Below are 26,325 nucleotides of genomic sequence, written 5' to 3' on the forward strand. Positions count from 1 at the left end.
TCTCACACTGCTCTGCTGTGATGAAATATGCTTAAAAGATGCTGCCCATCTACTCTTGTTAGGATAACTTCTAATAGGACTAAGCAGTGACCTTAAATTTTAATTGTTTTTATTTAGATATTACATATATATTATTTTTTACATTTGAGCCCCTGCACACTAAGAAACTCTCTGTACACCCATGTATAAAATGGATTGATTTCAAGAACTTTATATCTTTACTGTACTTAAAATACAAGTAGAGGATTAGAACTCTGTATTGGCAGATACTCAGTATTCAATGATTCGGATTGGGGGCACAAAAAACCTGATCAGGACATGCCTAACATGTATGCGTTATATTTATTGGTATATTGAAGACATATCATTGCCGTTGGTGTGAATTAGTGGCGAAATGCTGATACCTTTCCTGAGAAATACCACAACCTGTTGTGTACAACAAGATGATATCAGAGTTTTGGGGAAGTGTCTGTGAGAAACTAAGCAGAAAAAGTTCCTTAATTACAAGTGCTGACCTCAAAATCTAAGTAAAGCATGGGAAAGTTAGAGAAAAAGTGGAAGCTGTGAATCACCAAATATATATAGACTCAGGCATAACATCCTTCCTCTTACCAAGAAAACAATATGTTTATAAAAGAAAAACATCTTGACCTAAAAAGGAAAGAGTCTGGTTAACCGAGAAATGTCGAGCAATGAAATATGTATAACACATGCAATGTTAAACACTTTGTTTGCTGTAACTTATAGCCACACCTCCTCCATGTCATTCGCTACAGCAGACAGTTAAAGTTAGCTATGATTAAACATCATCTATACATACATCCATACTATATATTAAACAAAATAAAAAATGTTCATGTCACTATATGCTTTCAACTGTTTCCTTAGCATACTTTACTGTCAAGTACATTTGTGTGTAGTTGAGCTGATTTTTTACCCCTTTGTTTATCTGTTTAACATTTGCCTAAAAAAAATGTTGATATGCTTACCAATATAAAAAATCCTGGTTTCCCCAGAAGGGATGTTTATATAGCATGTGTTGAAAGACAGATATGTTTTTCAGTGCTGTAATGACTCTTATTGCACATTGGATGGCGCTGCTATATCATTAGAAGAATAATGGAAAGCGGGACTTTATCTTATCATTATCTCATTATATACGTTGAACTCTCTTCATGTACTGTAGATTAATGTTGTCATTTGATATCTGCTTAAGCAGCTGGTTCCCACTTATCATTACATATTCAGACTTCTCATTAAAAACCACATTGCCAATTATATCGAAGCAGTTCTGAGTCATACAACCTAATGAAGAACATCAGTTTTTTGTAATAAAGAACAGTTTTTTCCAAGAATTGTTCATTATTTTCCAATTCAATTCAACAGCTTTCATTACAAATTATATTATAAGTACAATAATATGAGGAAAAAGATGATATTAAATTAAATGAATTTTGATTCGGTGATAGACAGCAGCACTTAAGCTGCCTGAACTCCACAAGCTGTATAAACTTTGATAATGGTTTTTATATTTCAGAAACATCCAAATAGCAAAAAAATTTGGTTTTTATATTCAGTTTTATTTTTTACTAGTATATGTTTATTTGCATGTTTAAAAGTGTGTGAGTAAATGAGTGTGTGTTTGTTTGAGAGAAAAAAAAACAATGCAATCACAGTCAATGGGGCAAATAGCAAACATGTGTCACAGTGTCTGGGTTGTGTTCCCTGGGGTTCCACTAGGTGTCCTCAGTTCCCACGGTGTTTATCATATTATCACTTCCTGTCTCCTTATTTGGTCACCTTCCTCCTTGTTTAGTTAATTGATTGTTCCCCACCTGTCTCCTGTTTCCCCATTATCCTTTTGTGTATATAACCCGGTCTGTCTTAGTATGGGTCACGGAGTCGTTGTTTATTCATGTCCGTCAGTTCGTGCCCTTGCCTTGCCTTGTCTTCTTGTTTAGTTTATGTTTTGGATGGATGTTTCCTATTGACCCCTGCCTGGACTGTTTATGCTGTTTGGATTACCCCTTAATAAAAGACTTACTCGCAATTGGTTCTATCTCCGTGCCTCATTGGAACCCTGCCGTGACAGAACGACTCCGTCCTTCTAGGAACCAGCGGTATGTCGTCTTTCCGTTCCCCAGCCAAGATGGCGGAGCGGCGAGCCAAGTATCTTCGGTTGATCGCCCTCCGCCAAGAGGGAAATGAAGTGGGTGCCCTGGCTCAGGTGTTCTGGTCCCTGGCCGAGGGCATGGGCTACAATGATGCGGCCCTCAAGGACTATTTCAATGGCGGGCTGGATGATCCAGTGTCTCAGGAGGAGATGGCGCAGTTAGAGACACTGGAATTCTGGGAATTTGTGCGCTACCTGCAGCATCGGCTTCGGTGGGATGCCCCAGCCACTTCTGTCTCTTCCGGCGGGGTGGTCATCAGCCCAGCACCACTGCCCAGGATTGCAACCAGCCAAGCGCCACAACCCAAGATGACCGCCAGTCCAGCACCACTGCCCAGGATGGCTACCAGCCAAGCGCCACAGCACAAGATGGCCGCTAACCCAGCGCCAATGCCCAAATTGGCCACCGTTCCAGCGCCACAGCCCAAGATGGCCGCCAACCCAGCGCCAATGCCCAAATTGGCCACCGTTCCAGCGCCACAGCCCAAGATGGCCGCCAACCCAGCGCCAATGCCCAAATTGGCCACCAGTCCAGCGCCACAGTACAAAATGGCCGCCAGCCCAGCGCCAATGCCCACTTTGGCCAACGTTTCAGTGCCACAGCCCAAGATGGCCGTCAGCCTAGCGCCACAGCACAAGATGGCCGCTAACCCAGCGCCAATGCCCAAATTGGCCACCGGTCCAGCGCCACAGTACCAGATGGCCGCCAGACCAGCACCACAGTACAAGATGGCCGCCTGTCCAGAGTCATGGCCCAAGATGGCTGCTTGCCCAGCGCCGCTGCACAGGATGAGAGTCTCAGCTGACCCTCCGGAGTCGAGTCAGGTGCCCGTGGACCCTCCGGAGTCGAGTCAGGTACCCGTGGACCCTCCGGAGTCGAGTCAGGTGCCCGTGGACCCTCCGGAGTCGAGTCAGGTGCCCGTGGACCCTCCGGAGTCGAGTCAGGTGCCCGTGGACCCTCCGGAGTCGAGTCAGGTGCCCGTGGACCCTCCGGAGTCGAGTCAGGTGCCCGTGGACCCTCCGGAGTCGAGTCAGGTGCCAGTCACCGCTGATCCTCCAGAGTCAGGGCTAGTCACCGCTGATCCTCCAGAGTCAGGGCTAGTCACCGCTGATCCTCCAGAGTCGAGTCAGGTGCCAGGGAACTCTCCAGAGTTAGGGCTTATCACCGGTGACCTTCCAGAGTCAGGGCTTATCACCGGTGACCCTCCAGAGTCAGGGCTTATCACCGGTGACCCTCCAGAGTCAGGGCTTATCACCGGTGACCCTCCAGAGTCAGGGCTTATCACCGGTGACCCTCCAGAGTCAGGGCTTATCACCGGTGACCCTCCAGAGTCAGGGCTTGTCACCGGTGACCCTCCAGAGTCAGGGCTAGTCACCGCTGATCCTCCAGAGTCGAGTCAGGTGCCAGGGAACTCTCCAGAGTCAGGGCTTATCACCGGTGACCCTCCAGAGTCAGGGCTTATCACCGGTGACCCTCCAGAGTCAGGGCTTATCACCGGTGACCCTCCAGAGTCAGGGCTTATCACCGGTGACCCTCCAGAGTCAGGGCTTATCACCGGTGACCCTCCAGAGTCAGGGCTTGTCACCGGTGACCCTCCAGAGTCAGGGCTTGTCACCGGTGACCCTCCAGAGTCAGGGCTTGTCACCGGTGACCCTCCAGAGTCAGGGCTTGTCACCGGTGACCCTCCAGAGTCAGGGCTTGTCACCGGTGACCCTCCAGAGTCAGGGCTTGTCACCGGTGACCCTCCAGAGTCAGGGCTAGTCACCGGTGACCCTCCAGAGTCAGGGCTAGTCACCGGTGACCCTCCAGAGTCAGGGCTAGTCACCGATGACCCTCCAGAGTCAGGGCTAGTCACCGATGACCCTCCAGAGTCGAGTCGGGTTTCAGATGACCCTCCAGAGTCGAGTCGGGTTTCAGATGACCCTCCAGAGTCGAGTCGGGTTTCAGATGACCCTCCAGAGTCGAGTCGGGTTTCAGATGACCCTCCAGAGTCAGGGCTAGTCATTGATGACCCTCCAGAGTCGAGTCGGGTTTTAGATGACCCTCCAGAGTCAAGGCTAGTCACTGTTAACCCTCCAGAGTCAGGGCTAGTCACCGCTGATGCTCCAGAGTCAGGGCTAGTCACCGCTGATGCTCCAGAGTCAGGGCTAGTCACCGCTGATGCTCCAGAGTCAGGGCTAGTCACCGCTGATGCTCCAGAGTCAGGGCTAGTCACCGCTGATGCTCCAGAGTCAGGGCTAGTCACCGCTGATGCTCCAGAGTCAGGGCTAGTCACCGCTGATGCTCCAGAGTCAGGGCTAGTCACCGCTGATGCTCCAGAGTCAGGGCTAGTCACCGCTGATGCTCCAGAGTTAGGGCTAGTCACCGTTGACCTTTCAGAGTCAAGTCAAGTCACCGGTGATCTTCAAGGACTGAGTCAAGTCACCATTGATCTTCATGAGCAAATGCAAGTCACCAATGGTCTTCATGAGCAGTGTCAGGCCAGCACCGATCTTCTGGAGTCCAGTAGAGACACCATGGAATTACCAGAGTCTCGTCCTCCCGTTGATCCGGCCGCACGGAAGTGGTGGGCTTCTGATCCGCCCTGGGGGCTTTGTGCAACGACCACAGGGCTGTGGTGGTCTTCTGCTCCGCCCTGGAGGGCTTCCGCTTTGACCACAGGGGGGTGGTGGTCTTCTGCTCCGTCCTGGGGGCCTTCCGCCCTGACCACATGGTGGTGGTGGTGGTGGTCTTCTGCTCCGCCCTGGGGAACTCTGGCCTCGACCACAAGGTTGTGGTGGTCTTCCGCTCCGCCCTGGGGGGCTTCCGCTCTGACCACATGGACATGGTGGTCTTCCGCTCCGCCCTGGGGGGCTTCCGCTCTGACCACACGGACATGGTGGTCTTCCGCTCCGCCCTGGGGGGCGCTTGCCCTGACCACAAGGGTGTGGTGGTCTTCTGCTCCACCCTGGGGGGCTTCATGTTGTTTTTTCCTTTGGTTTTTGTGTTAATGTCTGTCCCTGTTCCTTTCTGTCAGTCTGGCCCTCCGTCCCTCCCCCTGAACCTCCTCCTGTCCTCCTCCCTCCTGGTCTTTCTGTGTTGTGTTTACATTCTGGTGCCTGTTCCCCATGTTTTTCTTTTCTGGCCCTCCGTCCCTCCCCCTGAGCCTCCACCTGTCCACCTCCCTCCTGGTCTCTGTTTTGTGTCTGTCTTGGAGCGTCTGGGAGCCGCTCCGTAGAAGGCGGGTACTGTCACAGTGTCTGGGTTGTGTTCCCTGGGGTTCCACTAGGTGTCCTCAGTTCCCACGGTGTTTATCATATTATCACTTCCTGTCTCCTTATTTGGTCACCTTCCTCCTTGTTTAGTTAATTGATTGTTCCCCACCTGTCTCCTGTTTCCCCATTATCCTTTTGTGTATATAACCCGGTCTGTCTTAGTATGGGTCACGGAGTCGTTGTTTATTCATGTCCGTCAGTTCGTGCCCTTGCCTTGTCTTCTTGTTTAGTTTATGTTTTGGATGGATGTTTCCTATTGACCCCTGCCTGGACTGTTTATGCTGTTTGGATTACCCCTTAATAAAAGACTTACTCGCAATTGGTTCTATCTCCGTGCCTCATTGGAACCCTGCCGTGACAACATGGACTAGTCAGCTGTAGGGCTGGATGACATGAAATTGCTGAACACAGCATTACTCACCTTGACTAAAATAGGACCATCACTTTTCTATTTCAATACAAACTGTTTCAACACCAATTCTGTTGAGGATAATTTTTGATGATGACAATTAATTATTCAAATTGGGCTGTTTCCATTTATATTTCCAAACAAATACGTTAGTTTATCAAAATAAACTTGTGGTTGAAATGGTGGCTATAGACAGAAACTGAGGATGTTGAAGGGAAGGATTGTACATTTATTTATAAGGTTGTTTAAAGTGTGAACTGACTGACAACTTTTGGAGTTTAAAGGAAGGCCAAAGCAGGAGTTCTCCTGTGACAATTCTGAGAACATTGAGAAACTCCAGACAACATCCTAGATATGAAAAGAGCATCCCCAAGTGACTCTGCACTTACAAGGTTCAATGACAGCTGCTACTTATATAATAAACGGTTCACCTTATTAGTGTTGCAAGGCACATCTCTGTGCACCTCCATCTGAAATCCCTCCTTATTTGGTAGCCTTACAGTTGCCTTGTGTTTCCTTAGCACTGAATGGTGTCTGAAACAAAGTCACAATGGAGCCTTACTTGTCTAAAGACCTAACTTGTAAATTATGTATAATGATTATACTTGAACATTATTTTCCTGTAAATATCCTAAACACATCATCAGATGTCTAAATCAAGCCCTGTCCCTTTGGTATAGCAAACTGAGTGTTTCATTATGGGGAGTAAGTCTCTCCTTAATTAACCAAATGTTTATTCTTGACTCTAAACACATCATCTAAAGTATTAAGATAAATCAAACAAGGTCAGATATTAAATGTCCAATGCTTAGCCTCAAATGAAGAATTTCTACAGTGTCTCACCATAGACTTTTTTCTATATAACTGCACTTCAATTGGTACATTGTTTCACAGTTTGCAAGTGTTCACTTCAGTGATCACATCCTAAATGTATGGGTACATTTTTGTGTGTGTGAAAGAACTAATACTTCTATTCAGCATTGCCATTAAATTTTTCGTTTTTATTTTTAAGTGACAGTAAAGATTCATAATGTTTCAAAAGATTTCTATATCAAATAAATAAAATAAAATAAATGGTGTTCTTCTGAACTTGCTATTCATCAAGGAATACTGAAAAAACAAAGTATCACACTTTTTTTTTTTTACAAAATATTAAGCAGCACAACTGTTTTTAACATTGATAATAATAATAAATGTTTCTTTAGCAGCAAATCAGCATATAAGAATGATTTCTGAAGGATCATGTGACAATGGAGACTGGAGTAATGATGCTGAAAATTTCAGCTTTGCCATCCCAGCAATAAAATAAATTACAATAGAACACCGTTATTTTAAACTATAAAAACATTTCACATAAAAAAATGCAGTTTTGGTACGTTTAAGATAAACTTTTGAACGGTTGTGTATACATAGGCCTACTGTAGCCTATATACACACACGTGCGTGTTTGATACCATATGTAATTTAAACCTAGATTTAAAAGTATATATTTAAGACTATATTCAAAATCATTTACCAGGCACGTAAACTTCTGGACATTGTGTGCCGCTCTTCAGCATTATCTTCTAAAACTAAGATTAATCAACCGTCCACCTACTTTTTTCTTTCATTCACACAGAAATGATCACATGAAGAAGACATCAGCAGATGATCCGAATTAAACGCCTCAGTCTGAGTATAGACATGCCTGTCAGTTACTTTGCTGCCATTTTACTAACATCATTACCTATCATTAAAGCAAATGTAATCCACGGAATCCTCATCAAAGCATTCCCTTTTTGGCTATAGCCTGCATGACGTAGTCAGGGAAGCTCTTATCACATGTGGGGGGGGGGGGGGGGCTGGGGGGGGTGAGAGTGGAAACAGAGAACAGTGTCAGCGCGCACCAATCAGATGCTCCGCCTGGCGTGAAACCTTTGTGCTGATTGGTTGACGAGCCCTGGCTCTTTTAAGCCGCGCGTTCTCTCGTACTCACCGGGCGCCTTGCTTTGGTTATCCACAAGAAGGCGTCGGTCGTTGGGGAGGTGTTTCGGGATTTCTCTGCATGAGTGGAATAGACCCTGGAATAGACATTACAGGGGAAAACGCTGGACAGTGCTTACTCGTGCCTTTTTCTCACTTGTGTTGAGGATATTTAGATTTCAGGATGCCAGTTTTCCACACCAAGACGATAGAGAGTATCCTGGAGCCAGTGGCTCAGCAGATATCCCACTTGGTTATCATGCACGAGGAGGGCGAAGTTGATGGGAAGGCGATCCCAGATCTCACCAGCCCAGTGACGGCTGTGCAAGCGGCTGTCAGCAACCTCGTGCGGGTGAGGGTCCTGTCATCCATACAGCGGGTTTTTTTTTTGTGGCTCTTCTAGTTCAACTGTTTTATTTTCTTTATTAAGGCGCACTTCATTTCGTTAAAACGTCTCCCCTTATAAAAATTACCATACACAATAGGTACCAAAGTTATTGTTGCTGCCTCATAATAAATGTGAGGTTTTACTTATTATTATTTACTTGTTATTTGGTTTCTTTTTAATGACAGTGACTGACAACAAGGATTGCTTTGTTTTAGTAACAATGACACTGTGTACTTTGGTGGAAATTATTGATAACCATGGAAGGGTGAAGGGTCATGGTCTGATCAGGTTAATATGTTTCATTAGGAATTGTAAATACCAACAGTCTAAACTGATCATGCTGAGTTTGGCTTCATATTCGCAAATGACTGTCTTAGTTTGTGGCTATAGGAAATAATAGTTGATAGTAAACACATGGTCCTGATGGGTCAATGAGGAGATGGGCTGAAGCAGAGCATTTTTTTTCTCATAAAACATAGTTTGCACATGGTAAACTAAAGTTCCTACACCTGAAAAGGGTTGTTTTTCTGTTACAAAGGGTTCTATGCAATAGTTGAAAATAAGTGTAGCTAAATGATTTTCAACTTGACGCCACCAGCAAGAGCAGAAGGAAGTTGTAATTAAATACATGCTGTAAACTTTCCAATTCTGTCAATATTTTAGATGTTCCCTAAATGCATTATCCTGTATAGGAGTAGTTACAGTATTTTAAGTACAGTAAGTGAACTGGCAGGAAGCAATGATGTTTGCATCGTAAAGGTGAAGTGATTTTGGTATAGTGGAGTCTAATACAGGTGGGCTGTATTCTTCTCTGTACAAGGAGTTCATGTGTTTAGAAAAGTACGCTGTTAGTTCCAGGAAACATCAAAAACAGAATCATCAATCGCAGAAACTTCCAAGAGTGTTGTACCATTATTTTTTCAGTGTATCCACAGCAACTAGACAGAACCCTTGCTGGTATGTTCTCCTTCCTCTCTGGTCTCAGTAAGGGAGTCTCTATTTGAAGAAAGTTACAACAACAACAAATCTGTTATTGAAGCATTACTTATTTGAAAGAATTAATTTGATTGCTGGCAGAGTGCTCTGTTTACTGCTGTATGCAGTTGAAAACACATTGTTATATACCGAAAAGTTACAGAATCATGTTTATTATTTATGAGTTTGATTAAAACATTTCTGATTTGAACAAGCTAACATTTATTCTGGTATGTTCTGACATGTGTCCTATAAGTATTGTAATGCCTTCAGCCATCTGAAACACATTTGTTTTAATAATTATATACCTGTAGTTAAATATTCTATTCTATGCTATTCTAGAATAGAATATTCTAGAATAATTCTATTCTATTCTGAGAGGTCAGAAGGGCTTTCAGTATTAGCCTATTTTTTCTTGTTTATCTGTAACAAGATAATTAACTCCCAGCTGTCATTAAATAAAGTAACGTGAAAAGAATCCTCCTAATGTACGTGAGTAAGTCACAAATAGGGAGTGAGCGTTTTGTTCCGGAAATAAATAGGTCTTCTAGTCTGGGAAGTAACACAGTCTCACAGTGCATGGCCAGAGGGGTGTTTCATGTGCAGGGAAAGTGACTCCCTGCTGGCTTGAGGAAGTCTTAAGGTGTCAGCGTCTTCACTGGAGAGGAGACACACCCCATCCCCCTCATATGTGGCACCTGTTACTGCTGAAGTATCCAGCACATAAGCCAAGCCTCGAAATCAAGGCTGAGGGAAGAGGCTTTATACCTCTTCTCACTCTAAAGACCGGTCTGTATCTTGGAGACTGTTCTATGTTTAGATTGTCAACATTCTCGTAGTCACTTTGGGATTGTGGTAAGAGATTATATTATATATACATAGTAGTCAACTACTAATATGTATATAATGGCCATATAATTGCAACAAATAAAGAATTGAATGTGTAATTGTTTGTTTTAATGGTGACTCTCACTAGTTCAAGCTTCTGCAGAATATATGGCCTAGATATAATAGATACAATCCAGAACCATATTTGGTCTTTGGTAACTTGAATTGATTAATGATCATTGCTGGGTGGAATGAAGCCAGTTAGGAACAGCCAACTAGTTGTACCTGGATATAGACTATTTGAGTTGTTTTATCCCCTTTCTCTGAATGCTTTTTATGAATCTTAACAGAGAAGACAGCAGGGGTCTGGCATGGAGGGGAGTCTCCATCTCTTTCTGTCTGTCTTTTCAGCCAAGTCTGTCACAGTGCTTTGGAAAAGAGCCATTGGCATACTGTCCATATGCATTTGTAAATGTGTGCTGTTTATGTCATCCATGGCTAAGCTTTTAGATTCCCTTTGGAGTCAGCAGTAGTGCAGAACTTACAGGATATGTGAATTACTGCTGTTGTTTTAATGTCACATTTAACAGTAAAATGCAGTGATTTAACAGGCAGCGCCTGAAATAGTCCCCAGCTAGTTTTGTAATGTCATTGCGCCTGCTGCACCCATGGCAGCCAAGTTGCTTGATTATTATGCTGGAATGAGAGTTTAGTTTCTAGCCATTTCAGCCTAGAAAATCGCAAATTTAAATTTTCTGACAGTTTTAGCACACAACTACAGAAGAGTCATGTTTTTTAATAGGAAAAATATAGTAACTCTTTGGTCATTTTTGAGTGAAATGCAAACCGGTCTAATCAGATTCAATGATCTATGCTAAGCTAAGCTAAGCTAAGCTAAAAGTGCTACCGCCAGACCCGGAGATCGGCTGAATAGATCCGAAAATGGTAAAACTCAACTGTTTAACTCTAGGGGGTTGGAAAATGATTCTATTTTCAAAAAAATTGGAGTGTTCCTTTAAAGCCAAACTCCTAGTACATTAGTGAATTGCCACTCACAGGGAAAACTCACTTAGTGATAAAATGATTGTGTGAGAGGAGGTGATGCCCTTTGAAATGTGTTAAACTGACGTGAATTCTAACCATGGATACAGATCTGTCATAGTTAGACCCACACTGATGACACAAGCAGAAACCACTTTGCAGTTTACTTCCCCCAGCTCCCTCAATCCCTCAAGTACTTTAAACAGGCATATTGTTTTTAAAGCAAGTCTCCATTTTGACTTCACAAAATAAATCCAGCCTTAGAGAATATGTTTTGAGTGGCAAAATAAATGCCTGTTTGAGTTTATCTGTAGTGGTTAATCGATCTCTGTATCGACCACTGGAAAACCCATATGTAGAATATAAGATTTGATTTATAAACAAACCTCAAAAGTTTGGGGTTGGTGAGATGTTTTTTTTTTATGTGTTTCTGTTTGAAATAAATCTCTTATGCTCACAACTCAAAACATGACTCAATGGAGGTCTTAGTTACTTGTGAGAAGTTGTAGGAACTTTGCACTTAATGAATGTTTTGGGAAATTGGGCTTGATGTAATCATCCACAATATATAACAAGTTCTTTAAGTGTAACCTCTTCAGTCCTGTTTGCTGAAATTGTCTGAATTGTCCTTAATGATATCTGACAGACAGGAGCAGGAGCAGCTGCTGACCCGGGCTGCTCTCACAAAACCCATTATCACAGCAAGAATGCACCTGAGATCAAAGAGCCTTTAAGTGAAGCTACAGTTGCTATAAACACTCTGCATTAGTTATGCATAAAAAGTACACAATCAATGCATTGATGCCTCTTCAGCCTGTCTTTCTGTTACCCATATACCATGAAAAGTGCCAAATGTGCTCATTTGAGGGGCCTTTTATAAACTCAAACCTTTTATGGATCTGTCAGCGTGTGTGGAAGAGTTTCCCTTTAAAGGAGCCTTAAGTCTTTGCAGAGGTTGTGGGAATCAATGAGAGATACTTCAGACTTCGAGGGTAAACAGTCAACAGATGACAGAGTGCTGTGACAGAGCAGGAGCCTTATATAAACAGCCGTCATCATGGAGAGAGAATGCAGTCGTATCCGCTCTGCTTTCAGCTGAGGGAGAGACTTCTTACTGCAGGTGGCGTCACATTCTCACTGTGTGTATGTGTCCAGTAAAATCCTCACACACATTTGAACTTTAGAGGAATGAGAATCATTTCAGATGTCAAATATCAGTAAATAAAACATGCCATTGGCTGTTAAAATCATAATAGAAAATAATAAGTGTAAGTGTTCAACTCTCTGACCACATGACAGTTTGACTGTATTTAAAAAAAATGTTTTTGGAAGGGTACATCATGTTTATCCAGAGCTGCATTGAAAGGCTTTTCATTCTGTGCAATACATCTACTGTACCAAACAGGCCGTGCAGCATTCTTCACAGTGTGCACAGGGTTGATGTTTGTGACTGGCTGCTGTGTGTGCATATGAGATCTATGTTCTCACTTTAGCCCAGCAGTTAACCAAGTTAGCCTTATTTATGGGTCCCCTTCACCCATTTAGTACTCAGTAAAAGAGCACTCTGGACTACAAAAGCACCATCCTCCATACACAGCTGCATGCTTTGGTCCTTAGCAGGTCATCGGCTGTGAATCAATGCACTCTATTATTTACTACTTGCGTTTGTTTGTTTGGCCTGTTTCTCATTGTTATTCCTTGCTATTTTCACCCATTCAATCAAATAAAAGCTATATATATATATATATATATTTCCAAATGTTAACTCATGAAAAGCTTAATGGAAGCTTAAAAATCTTTTCTTCAAATATGATTCGGAGATGGAGGAGAGAAATGAATGTGACCGCCTCAGTGTAAAAAAGAGCAGGCTGGAAGTGGCCATGTGCCATGTGGAGATAACAAAAATCTCTCTGTTACGCTGCTATCTCTGCATTAGTGGACTCTAAAGAAGGACACTGTAATGTCATTCCTGAAGTCCAGTGAAAGGGCAAATAGACCATGTGCATGGGAGCAAAGTGTGTGTGGTCTGATATCTTGTCACCTCAGGGTTATGTTTTTAAAATCAAACAGTGGTTTTTCTGTGATGTAAGAGAGAATTGGGCACTTTTATTTGCTTGGACACACTTAAAATATTCAGATTAATGGTTGATGGGTGATTATAGCTAAAGAAAATCTCTATTTTTGTCTGATGCATCATGCAAATAAAGCAATGACTCAGTGACAGGTTGTAAATCGATGAAACAGACCATTTGAACTGATTTATGGAGTTTAATTAAATAAAGCATTGGATCAAAAAGGAGTTTAATTACATGGTGTTTTGTTTAGTTTTTTTTATTTTATTTTTGTTTTTCAATTAAATATTTTTTGTTGTTATTTATTTATTTATTCTATGTTTGCAGATGTGTTGATTGCATCTTCTTCTTCCAATGTGTTCATTCTGGAAATACTAAATAACTGGGTGTGATAATGGCAGATGAGCAGCATGGGTTGTTGTTTCAGACTGGACAGTTGGAAGTATTGGCAGCATCCCAGACAGCAAGTTGTAGATCAGCCTAAGGGCTCATCCAAGACACACAGGCCCTTATTGTGTCCAGACACTCAGAGCGACTCCATTCACAAGCTGTGTCAATCTGGTCTGCCTTAGGGCTGAAGCTTTTCCTTATGAGTGTGTATAACCTTTTTGAGTGGCAGCTGGTGTCATAAAAATAGAAATGCATTTAATGGTCTCATTAAATGGTCTTCATCTTGTAAACCAGCTTGTTTTACATGTGTTGTCAGGTGGGGAAGGAGACGGTACAAACCACAGAAGACAAGATTATGAAGAGAGACATGCCTCCGGCCTTCATTAAGTAAGACCTATCCTTCCTGTCTCTCTCCAGGCGCTTGGCATGTGAACATACATTAGTTCTAATCACACTGAACACATATTTTCCCATTGAACAGGTCACAACCCTCTACATTATGAGTGAATCACTCACATATGCAAACAAATCTTCACTCTGGGTGACTAAATGATGTCTAATATTAGCCACCGGGTAATAAATTCTCAGATTTAACTCGCCATTGCTTGAGTTGGATGCTAAGTATAAGTTTGGCACATACAGATTTTCACTCTCCGTCAAGCGATATGTGCTGTTTTTCAGTTCATCTGAATGGATGTGCAACGCACCTGTATTTGACGTACTGTACTGTAAACCCTAGTGTGAAGGTGCATGACTCGCCATCGCTTTGTCTCACATACACGCATCCGTTTTGATTTCAGCAAATCAGTTCGAGCAAATGCACAAAACCAGATTCATTTTCATGAACCCAGCAGCTCATCAATCCTTAGTAATCTTTAGTGTGTTATAGTTCTTATTAGTAGAATTTGTATCATTATTATCTTATCAGTATTTTTGTTAGTTTTTTTTCCCACATCCCCACCCCCAATTTGTTTTTGTTTTTTTACAAAAAACACTGAATAACCACCACCAGTCCAGTTAAAATGTTCAGTTAAAGTGACTAATATGCATTCAAACATGGTGATCAAGTTTATTTCTATTACTAAAGTTCTATTATTAAATAATACTTGATTATAATGCTTGACTGACTGATGTTAAGAGTGTACTTTCAGATAGATTCAGTCTGGCGAGTAAACCAAAAAATGTACTAGTCAATGGGATTCAATTGCCAATGAGGTTTGCAGGATTAACAAAGTATGTGCCTTTACCTTGTCAAGAGAAGTTTAAAGTGATGATACAGTACATTACACAGGATTGTCAAAACTGATTTTAGATGCCTACAAAGCCTAATGTCAGAGTTTGAGGTCTTTGATGTATTGAAATAATGTACAGAGTAATGGAGGTTAAATAAGGTCTTGCAGGTGCGATTGCCTGAGTTTGGCTGAGTCATCTGCTCACTGCTGAAGCTTGGGGGTTGTTTTCCACCGAGCTTACGATGCATTATTGATAAGTCTACGCAAAAACTATATGACTGCGCTCCCCAGTCCCCCCGGCTTTGTGAAGTGGTGTCTTGGCAGCAGATGCAGATGGAGCAGTTAGTATTGAATCTGTTTAATATTGATGCACACTGTCTGTTTGTGTCTCTTTCTCCATCTTTTTCATCACTCTCTCAGAGGCGCTAAGTCAGAAAGTCACAGAGAACACAAACAGGTGCTTGTTCCCTTGTTCCTTAAACCTTAAAACAGTCCAGAAAACAGCAAATGTCATTTTTTATTATGCTTTTTTGACAAGGAATGTGAGGAGATGACTAGCAACGAGAGAAGAGGAGGTAACTGGGTCAAGACATTATTTTCTATATTATATATTAATATATTATTATGTATGTATAATTTTTATCTATATTAAATTTGCATAAAAAAATATATGTCTGTACATATATATATATACATATATATATATATATATGTACAGACCAAAAGTTTGGACACACCTTCTCATTCAAAGAGTTTTCTTTATTTTCATGACTATGAAAATTGTAGATTCACACTGAAGGCATCAAAACTATGAATTAACACATGTGGAATTATAAATGGAATTATATACATAACAAAAAAGTGTGAAACAACTGAAAATGTCATATTCTAGGTTCTTCAAAGTAGCCACCTTTTGCTTTGATTACTGCTTTGCACACTCTTGGCATTCTCTTGATGAGCTTCAAGAGGTAGTCACCTGAAATGGTCTTCCAACAGTCTTGAAGGAGTTCCCCGAGAGATGCTTAGCACTTGTTGGCCCTTTTGCCTTCTGTCTGCGGTCCAGCTCACCCCTAAACCATCTCGATTGGGTTCAGGTCCGGTGACTGTGGAGGCCAGGTCATCTGGCGCAGCACCCCATCACTCTCCTTCTTGGTCAAATAGCCCTTGATGCCTTCAGTGTGACTCTACAATTTTCATAGTCATGAAAATAAAGAAAACTCTTTGAATGAGAAGGTGTGTCCAAACTTTTGGTCTGTACTGTATATATATACAGTGCCCTCCATAAGTTTTGTAACAGTAAAGACATAATTGCTTTCTCTGCTGTGGAGTCAAGACATTCGCAAATATGATTAAAGGATGACATATGACAAAACTACAGAATGTCACATTTTGTTATTAGGTCTTTCATTACATACATGTTTTACTAAATAAAAAGGACAGCACTTTTAGAGTTCATCCCACTATTTGATGTGATCATAAGTATTGGAACAGTTGAATTTAAGGCAGATGTAAAAGATTAAAATCTAATATTTAGTGAGAGATCCCTTGCAGGCAATCAGAGCAGTGAGTCTGCAACCCATAGACATCAGCAGACTCTTGGTCTTATGCTTTGAAATGCTTTTCTCCAGCCTTTAATGCAGACAATTCCAACTGTTGCTTGTTTGGGGGAGTTTCTGTCTTTATTGTCCGCTTCAGCTGGTGAAATTAATGTTCAATCAGATTTCAATCTGGAGATTGATTTGGGCAATCTAAGACTTTACATATCTTTGCCCTGATAAAGTCTTTGACTGAATTGGCAGGGTGTTTTGGGTCATTGTCCTGATCCAATATGAAGTGCTTTCTAATGAGTTTGGTGGCATTTTCTTGAATATTGGTAGTCAAGATGATTTTGTACCCTTTCAAATCTATTCTGCTACTGCCATCATACATTAAGTTATCATTAAAATGAAGAGGTCCTGTTCTAGAGAGTGCCATGCATGCCCATGCCATGATACCACCTCCACCAAGCTTTACAGATGAGCTTGTATGCTTATGATCATTTTGCAGTTCCCTTTTTTCTCCACACTTTTGCTTTCCAGTCACTTAAATAAAGGTTCATCTTTGTCTCATCAGTCCATCAACACAGTTCCAAAACTACTGGCTCACATTTGTGAAGAATCTTGCCTTTGTATTTTTGGTGCTGATCAGAGGTTTGCATCTTGCTGTGTATGTATAATTCTGTGTCAAATTCTCCTGCGGACTGTAGATTGACAGAGCATCACCCACGCTTTCTGGAGGTTGTTGGTGATTTTACAGACGTGTATTTTAGGGTTCATTTTCACAGCTTTTATGATTTTTCTGTCATCAACTACTGTTGTTTTTCACAGCCGATCAGGTCGTTGTTGGTTGCTGATGTCGCCGGTAGTTTCCAGACTCTTGATTTCTCCATGCCCTTTGTTTTTCCTATAGTTCTAATTGACTTCCTCTTTTCTTTTAGCATCCAATTTGCTTTGTTTTTCTTTCAGAGTCAGCTTCCTCGTCTCCATCCTGGTTTGTGTGTGTCATCATCGAATTCAAGACTTCGAATGCAGAAGCAATGAATGTAACTGATAAAACACATTCCCTGCTTTTAATATCTGAAGAATTAATGCAACAGGACACAGCTGAACACTTAGATAGACCTGTGAGGCAACTTTTCCAATACTTATGGAAAAGTATTCCATATAAGTATATTTTGTTTTTGCCCCCTTTTTCATTATATGAAATCTGTGTTAGTGAACACTTCTCCTTTGCCGAGATAATCCATCCACCTCACAGGTGTGGCATATCAAGATGCGGATTAGACAGCATGATTATTGCACAGGTGTGCCTTAGGCTGGCCACAATAAAAAAGCCACTCTTAAACGTACAGTTTTACTGTATTGGGGGTCCGGAAACCAGTCAGTATCTGGTGTGACCACAGGAAAATAGTAGTGTGTATCGACGATAGCAGATGTCTCTGTCAAAGGTCAAGACAATATTAGGCTCATTCTCCTATTAATGTATTAAATTACAATATTTTTTTTTTAATTAGGCAACATAATATAATTTGGCTGCCCAGCTATTTCACTTCAGCACCGCACTTCACACACGCAAAGAAGGACTTGAGCCTGTAGTGGGTGAAGAAGTCTCCATCTTCAAACAGACGTACATCGTCTGCAGATGTAAGGTATTTCATTGCACTTTAACAAGTAATCTAAACAGCCTATATCTGCAATATTTTAGACGAGCCCTCACTAACTGAGTTTAATGCCACAGTTATGTTAGAATGCATCTCATTCTTTTTTCTGTGGCAGTGCGTCAGTCTCTTCATTAGGGGGGGGGGACCGGAGCGCTGTATGACAGAGGGTCAGTTCAATTCAACTTTACTCCAAATATATTAACTTACCTGTTTTCAATACTTTATATTTAACGTGTTCGTTTATGTCCAATATTAGTGTTCAATTGTTGGACTTCTGAAAATGTGAAATCTACTATTGATTTTCACCATTGACTGATTTAGCAGAACATTTAGACTGATAACTTCCGTGTGCAGATGGGGCAAATTTGTCACAGGACAAGCGATATGACAGTTGCGTCCGACTATATATGAACTAGCTGTTTTAAATACAGTATTTTTATATTTAACGTTAGCTTATCAGTATGTTTGAAGGTATATTTTTTCGATAGGCTCTCTCTCGCGCACTTGCATGGTTTAAAACACCAAATAGTTATGCTATGACAAGAACAAAGAGTCTCTCTCTTGCTCCACCCATGCATGATAAAATAGTGTATCGTTGCTCTCACGGGCTGACGATATGACGATTTGAAAAATGACCATATCAGCCAACACTACCGGTGAATATGTTGGCCATGAAACAACTGGGATGTTTTCAGCTCCAGAAAATGTATTCATCCGTAAAGAAAACACATCTCCAAAGTGCCAGATGAAATCAAAAGTGAGCATTTGCCTACTTACGAAGACCCCGATGAGGACGATGAGCATGCAGATGAGCTTCCCTAAGACTTTAAGGTTTCTTTGGAGACAGTTTATGGTAGAGAAATTAACATTCAATTCATGGGCAACAGCTCTGTTGGACATTCCTACAGTCAGTATGCCAATCGCACGCTCCTTCAAAACTTGCGATATCTGTGGCATTATGAGGTGTGATAAAACTGCACATTTTAGAGTGGCCTTTTATTGTGGCCAGCCTAAGGCACACCTGTGCAATAATCATGCTGTCTAATTGGCATTTTAAAATGCCACACCTGTGAGGTGGATGGATTATCTCAGCAAAGGAGAAGTGCTCACTAACACAGATTTAGACAGATTTGTGAAAAATATTTGAGAGAAATAGACCTTCTGTGTACATAGAAAAGTCTTAGATGTTTGAGTTCAGCACATGAAAAATGGGGGCAAAAATAAAAGTGTTGCGTTTATAATTTTGTTATTAATGTTAATGTTAATTATTATATTCAATTATTGTGTTTTGTATATAATATAGTTTATATTATATAGATATATGTATATATATTTGTAAAACCTCATGCACATGTAGTGGCTTTTGAAGCATTCTCAGAGCAACTGTGGAGTTGACCTTGCACGGCTTCTCCTGGCTTACTAATTGGGCTCCAGAGGGGAATCATTTTTCAGAAGATTGTACAAATGCAAAATAAATGACAAACCAGAATGACAAACTGTGATATGGTCATTCATAATAAGCAAGTCCAAATTTAGTTGGAGAAACAGATGGAGGTAAAATTTAGAAGAAATATTTACAATTATTAATGGTGTTTGCTAATACAACATTAACAATTTTAATTGCTCATAGTCAATTATAATAAGGTTTTAGTTTGCATTTGCACCATTTGTCCTGCAGGCATGAATTATAACTCAAATTGTGATGTATATCAAGGAGAAGGTGTGCTGTTACCTTTCAAAGTGATGAGACTTGATCAGGCTTGGCGGAAGATGAAGTGTTGGTATCTGTATTAATCTGCATCTATTTGAAATGGCTGGGCAGATAGGCTTAGTTAAAGACCGCAAAAGTTTTAGCTGACACATTTGGCACCATAAACACAAGCTGGCACAGGGTTTATCAATCAGCAGCACACATGTGGTTGGTGACAGGAGATGTTAACCTCTCTTTAAATAGGCTGTGTTGTAAGCACTGACACTGCTGTTGGAAATTGAGTGTTTAAATAATCTTGATTTGTGATTTAGTGGGCCATTGATTTAATTGCAGTTAAATCAATTAGTAATGTCACCTCCTATTTAAATCAAATGCATAGTTTTTCTTTTTGCCCTGAATATTGCATTGATTTGAACATTTGTAATAGTGCAAGCCATTACATATTTGTATAGATTTATACAGTATGAATATATATATATATATATATATATATATATATATATATATATATATATATATATATATATATTAAGCTAGTATAAAAGGTTAAGTAGTTAGTGAGTCATGATGTTTTTCTTTGTTTCTCAGGGTGGAAAATGCCTGTGCAAAGCTGGTGGAAGCAGCTCAGATGCTGAGGACAGACCCCTACTCTGTCCCGGCCCGTGATTACCTCATCGATGGCTCACGGGGCATCCTGTCAGGCACTTCAGACCTGCTTCTGACCTTTGACGAGGCAGAGGTATGAATGGGAATGGGGCTATCTATCTTGATGATGAAGTCAAGGATTTCAATAAAAATAATTGAGATTAATGATTTGTTTTGTTCACGTCACTTACAGTGTAGCCTTAGCCTGATACACATTCAAAAGAAGCTCAGTATTTAGCAAGGTGCACTGGCTTTTATTCTGGCCTAACAACATTAAACACATAGTCCCTTATCATGCGTTGTGATTTGCTTTCTTAATATGCCATGCTCCACGTATCCAGCCTTCCCTGTGAGCACATGATCTGAGGGAGCCACCTCACACACAGTGTGTCTTCTATCAGCGAGCGTTAGTTTTGAAGTTCCTGTGAAGATTTCTCATCACAAGACAAGACATGAACCCAGCAGCACAGTGGAAATGGTGCTTGTATATGTATTCAAAACCAAAAATGCTCTTTAAAACTAGTGAGAACATATGCAGATTTACTACCAATGACTGCTATACTATTATACAAGACTTAAAAAACTCTATTCTAACATGTACATCTTCCGGCAAGATATTAGATCATCGTTTTGTGGTGAAAGCTAACTGAGCTCTGTTAATAGTGCTGCTATCATCTTTCTCAAGGTGCTGTGTTGTTCACAGGGCACTCAGTAAGCATGATGTTATGGTACTATATCTTGTGGCTCTGTCTGTTTGTGGCAGAGACCTGCAGAATAAAACATTAGTCCACTGGGATCCCTGTTGCCCAAATAGTAGAGCATGGTGCTAGCAACGTAAAGGTTTAAAGGTTTAATGTTACTTCAGTCCACTGTAAGTTGCTTCTGCCAAATGAAATGCAAATGTTCCTTTGTGTCTTTTTCTATTGTATCATTCGTATTATTGTGTCTTTTTAAGGTGCGTAAAATTATCCGTGTGTGTAAAGGCATCCTGGAATACCTGACCGTTGCAGAGGTTGTGGAAACCATGGAGGACTTGATCACTTATACTAAAAACCTCGAACCAGGTACATCTGATAAATGTTTTTACTTCTCTGTTACTTCCTTTTGAAGAGGTGTCCAATGTGAATTTAAAGTTCACACTTGACAAAAAAAAAAAAAACCTATCACAGTTTTCACTAAAATATTAAAATATTAGTTCAGTCTTGAATCAAAATTTCCTGATAATTTTCTCATCCCCATGTCATCCAAGATGTTCATGTCGTTCTTTATTCAGTTGAAAAGAAATGCATTTTTTTTTAGGAAAAATTTCCAGCGAAGCGATTGGTCATTTTCTAAAAATAAAATATTATAACCACAAATGCTGAACTTGCACTAGCTCTGCGATGCGTGTCTATGACTTCACTTCACCATTATGTAATCACGTTTGAAAGGTCACGCGCTTAGTCTTAGGAATGAATTACATTTGAAAATATATTAAAAATGGGAAACAGTTATTTTAAGTTGTAATAATATTTCACAATATGATTGTTTTTTTGTTTTTATTTAAATCAAATAAATGCAGCCTAAGTGAGCATATGAGACGTTTTTCAAAGACATTTAAAAATCTTACTGACCCCAAACATTTGTACACTGTATATTTTTAGATTTTGATGTTGGATATACATGTATTAACTTATATTGGATGTTCAGTTGTTCATGCATAATTTTTACATAGATTACCCTTGTTGTCATCATGTTCACTTAAAGTTAATCTTTAAAAATATAAAAATATAACAAATATAAATGTCATCATGTTCACTTAAAGTTAATCTTTAAAAATATAAAAATATAACAAAAACAAATATAATTACACTGTAATCTTTGTCAAATCACAAAGTGAACATCAATTTTTGACCTCTACATCATCACTTTATTGATGTATGAATTTGATAGGAATGACGAAAATGGCAAAGATGATTGACGAGCGGCAACAGGAGCTGACACACCAGGAGCACCGTGTGATGCTGGTCACCTCCATGAACACAGTGAAGGAACTGCTGCCCGTGCTTATATCAGGTGAACTGCTGTGTGTGTGTGTGTGTGTGTGTGTGTGTGCCATGTGCGGTCTCAGTGTGCCAGCTTGTGAACAGCTTGCAGTTGGCTCAGCAATAAATAGCCAGGTTGATTGCAACTTATCTGCACACGCAAAAAGCAGAAAGGCTTGTAATGTCGATGTTTGCAAATATGTCTACTAATATGGTGATAATTAGTAGCCTGATTTTTGGCCACAACAGATATAAACCACACTCTCATCTTCATCTGTACAACAGTTTTTAGCTAAAAGGAAAAGGGAGGACTAACAAAACTGTTTTTTTTTTGGATACCCATCAGCCATTAAAATCTTTGTGACAACCAAGTGCATCAAGAGTCACGGTGTGGAGGAGGCCTTGAAGAACAGAAACTACACGTTTGAGAAGATGAGCGCCGAGATCAACGAAATAATCAGAGTGCTGCAACTCACTTCATGGGATGAGGATGCCTGGGCCAACAAAGTATGAGCTTTATCATGTACATACATACATACATACATAGACTCCTGTAGAAAACCCCACCTTAAACAGTTACACTAAGCTATGTTGGCTTCCCTGGGTCAGACAACTAATGTCCTGCAGTCCCTGGGCAAGTTAAGTGAACACTTACTGTTATTGTACTGTGTTTACAAAAGACATTGGCAGCGGTGAAGAGAAGTCAAAATCTCACACATTTCGTCCATAGAGAAATTTACTTCTAGGGATAATGTGTCAATCTTTCGGTGTGATTTTTACATTTTAATAAAATAGTTTTTCTTTATTTTATAAGACACTGAAAATAATCTGTAAAGTCTCTGTTGTTGTAGAAATAGTAATGGTGGCAAAATATCTCAGCATTGATCTCAGCTGCATATGCACAAAATGATAATAGTTCTACCAAAATAAGAGGGATCATACAAAATTCATGTTATTTTTTATTTAGTACTGTCTTGAATAAGATATTTCACATAAAGGACATTTACATATAGTCCACAAGAGAAAATAATAGTTGAATTTATAAAAATGACACCGTTTAAAATACGCTTGATTCTTAATGCTGTGTTGTTTCCTGGATGATCCACAGTTTTGTTTAGTGATAGTTGTTCTTGTGTCCCTTGTTTGTACTGAACAGTTAAACTGCCCGCTGTTTTTCAGAAATATCCTTCAGGTTCCACAAATTCTTACATTTTTCAGCATATTTTGCATATTTGAACCCTTTTCAACACTAACTGTATGATTTTGAGATCCATCTTTTAACAAGGAGGACAACTGAGAGACTCATATGCAACTATTACAAAAGGTTTAAACGCTCACCGATGCTCAAGAAGGAAAAACGATTAATTAAGAACCTGGGGTGTAAACCAAAAAAGATGTGTACATATTCCTTATTTTGCCTAAATATTATATATATCTTTTCATTATTACTGCCCTTCAGAAGTTACAGAAGATACTTACATGTTTCCCCAAAGACAAAATAAGTTAAATTTACCCTGATCTTCAAATCAAAAAAGTTTTGGCCTCCAGGCTCTTAATGCATCGTTTTTATGTACATATAAAAATGTACAGAAATTATACATTGCCACTTCAAAAGTGGGCAGTCACTGCTGCGCTCTATTGAGACCTCTTGGTGTATCTTTGTTTTTCTCCCTGAATGAATGTGACACTCCCCTCCTGCTAATGCAATAATCTGTTCCATTTCCCAAAACTGTTCACTGACTAAATGACATAAAAACACAGGCCTGATAACCAGCATAGGTGGAAAAACATCACTATATACTGTACACATAGCATCAGTGTTTGACAGTAAGATTAATGATCTACTTGTCAATATTTCATGAAGTCTACTGAATCATTTGATCCGTTGCTAACTGATGACACCCTGCTTGCTGAGCATGCATAATAAATATTTCCTTAAGAAATCACTCTACTCTCAAAATCAGTTTCCTAAGCTTTCCTTTACTTTGCTGTCACCTCTGTTTTTCAGTTTGCCCTGGTATAACCCTGTAAAAATGCCTCTTTCTTTTTGCTCTTTCTTTTCTGTGTTCTTCCATTTTTTCCCTTCCCGTAGAAGGTAAGCTCCTCTCTCCTGCTCTGTAATGCGACAAACTGCATGCCAGATCATTGTGTTGCTAACAGTATGTGTGTGTTAGTATATACATTCTTGTTTTTCCTACATGATGTTTGATAGAAGCCTTTTTTTCTCAGCCTGGCTTGCCATTTTATATGCTGTAAACAATGAATAGCAATTAGAGAGGTTATTTTCAGCCGTGCCGTAGAATAACACCGTGCCATCACTCACCCTCCACATCCATATTTACTTCAGTCTCATTTCATCCCTCATTTAGACACTCCGTCTCACAGTTAATCACTAACATCTGAACACAAGCTGTCTTTCCAGATTAACATAACATAACAAAATATAATAGTAAGACAGAATGTGACACTCCCTTCCTGCTAATATAATAATCTGTTCCATTTCCCAAAACTGTTCACTGGCTATATGACATAAAAACACAGTTAACATAATAGTGAATATAATAGTAAGAACATGTAACGTATTGCCTTTATTTTACCTTTCAGTTTAGCAATTAAAAGTGGTTTAATCTAGAGCTGTGCAATTAATCGATATACAGTTTCAATTCCAATGGTTATGATATTATAACCTCCATTTACAGAAAATGTATATTTGATATATATAGCTGTCTTTAAATAAATCACTCGTGTACAGTTTTGGTCATGTGGCCCACTCATAATCGTGTTAAATAATCATGATTACAATATTGACTTAAATAATCGTGATAATGATTTTTGCCATAATAGAGCAGCCTTGGTTTAGTTGGTACAATTCTCTATATAACAATTTCAAGTTATAGTTAGCCCAAATCATTCTTGACACTATTTACTCTGTTAGCCAAAGAGAGACAGATGTTGTCATCCGGCTGAATAATGTTTAAGCTATCCAGTGTCTTATTCTTGAAGATTAAGTTCATCATTCTACCTTTATATTGTAATTCTCCACAGCTTGAGATATCGGTCATGAGATCAGGCACATAAGCAGAATGCATATTCAAGCAGAGATTGTTCAAACTGGCTCCATCATGAAATATTGATCTGGTTTAGACGTCCTGGCCTATTTCTGAACTCTTTGCTTGTAATACCACAGCATGTGAAATACTAATGCAACGTCAAATTCTAAAGCAAGCATAAGGTTCATTTTTATACATTTTACATAGAAATATATAATGTTAAATTCATCTGTACACTAACGGTCAGTTTGTGGTTGTTTTTTTGCTTTTATTAGTAGTCTCTGTTCATGAAGGCTACATTTATTTGAACAAAATTACAATAAATATTGTGACAATAATATTGTGAATTATTATTACAATTTAGAATAACTGCATACGTTGTAATCTATTCTTGTGATGGCAAAGCGGAATTTTCAGCATCGTTTCTCCAGTCTTCCTTGTCACATGATCCTTCAGAAATCATTCTAATATGCTGATTTGGTGCTCAAGAAACATTTCCTATCATTATCAGTGTTGAAACCAGTTGTGCTGCTTAATGTTTGTGAGGAAACTGTGAAGCATTTTCAGGATTCTTTTATGAGTTGAAAGTTCATATCCTAAGTAAAAGTAAAAAGCAAAAAAATAATAATAATAATACGTACTGACCCCAAACATTTGAACTGTTTATAAATGCAGATGCATTTACTACATCGAATGATATTTTTCTGCAATCATATCTGAAGTAAAAAGAACAATAAAAGCTAAATAACTGCTTATACAATTTTTCCCGGCTTGTGAATGAAACCCAACCCTGAGCTGAATCTATCCAAGAATGCACACAAATAGGAAATGACTCATCAATTTAGAAATAATGTGATCTCTCTTGCTAGATGCTGAACAGTTGGCTTAAAAGCGGCAGTTACTGGACAGCAGGCAGGCAAAGCAGGCAGAGGAAATGGATTGGGTGGATAATTCGTTTTAGCTGAGAGAAG

The 26,325-nt window shown here is 40.0% G+C and overlaps 1 protein-coding gene across 4 annotated transcripts in view; it reads left to right on the plus strand.

Moving 5' to 3' along the window:
* The first annotated feature begins 7,846 nt into the window (after positions 1-7,846).
* LOC132110691 (vinculin-like) overlaps positions 7,847-26,325 on the plus strand; it is a 35,903-nt gene continuing 17,424 nt past the window's right edge. For all 4 annotated transcript variants that reach the window (XM_059517513.1, XM_059517516.1, XM_059517514.1 and 1 more), the window contains exons 1-6: positions 7,847-8,151; positions 13,810-13,880; positions 20,224-20,374; positions 21,236-21,344; positions 22,213-22,335; positions 22,651-22,811. In XM_059517513.1, coding sequence (XP_059373496.1) covers positions 7,984-8,151; positions 13,810-13,880; positions 20,224-20,374; positions 21,236-21,344; positions 22,213-22,335; positions 22,651-22,811 — 783 coding nt within the window. In that variant the 5' untranslated portion in view covers positions 7,847-7,983. The remainder of the gene's footprint in view (positions 8,152-13,809; positions 13,881-20,223; positions 20,375-21,235; positions 21,345-22,212; positions 22,336-22,650; positions 22,812-26,325) is intronic.

Source organism: Carassius carassius, chromosome 30 (assembly GCF_963082965.1).
Source record: "Carassius carassius chromosome 30, fCarCar2.1, whole genome shotgun sequence".
NCBI classification, from domain to species: domain Eukaryota; kingdom Metazoa; phylum Chordata; class Actinopteri; order Cypriniformes; family Cyprinidae; genus Carassius; species Carassius carassius.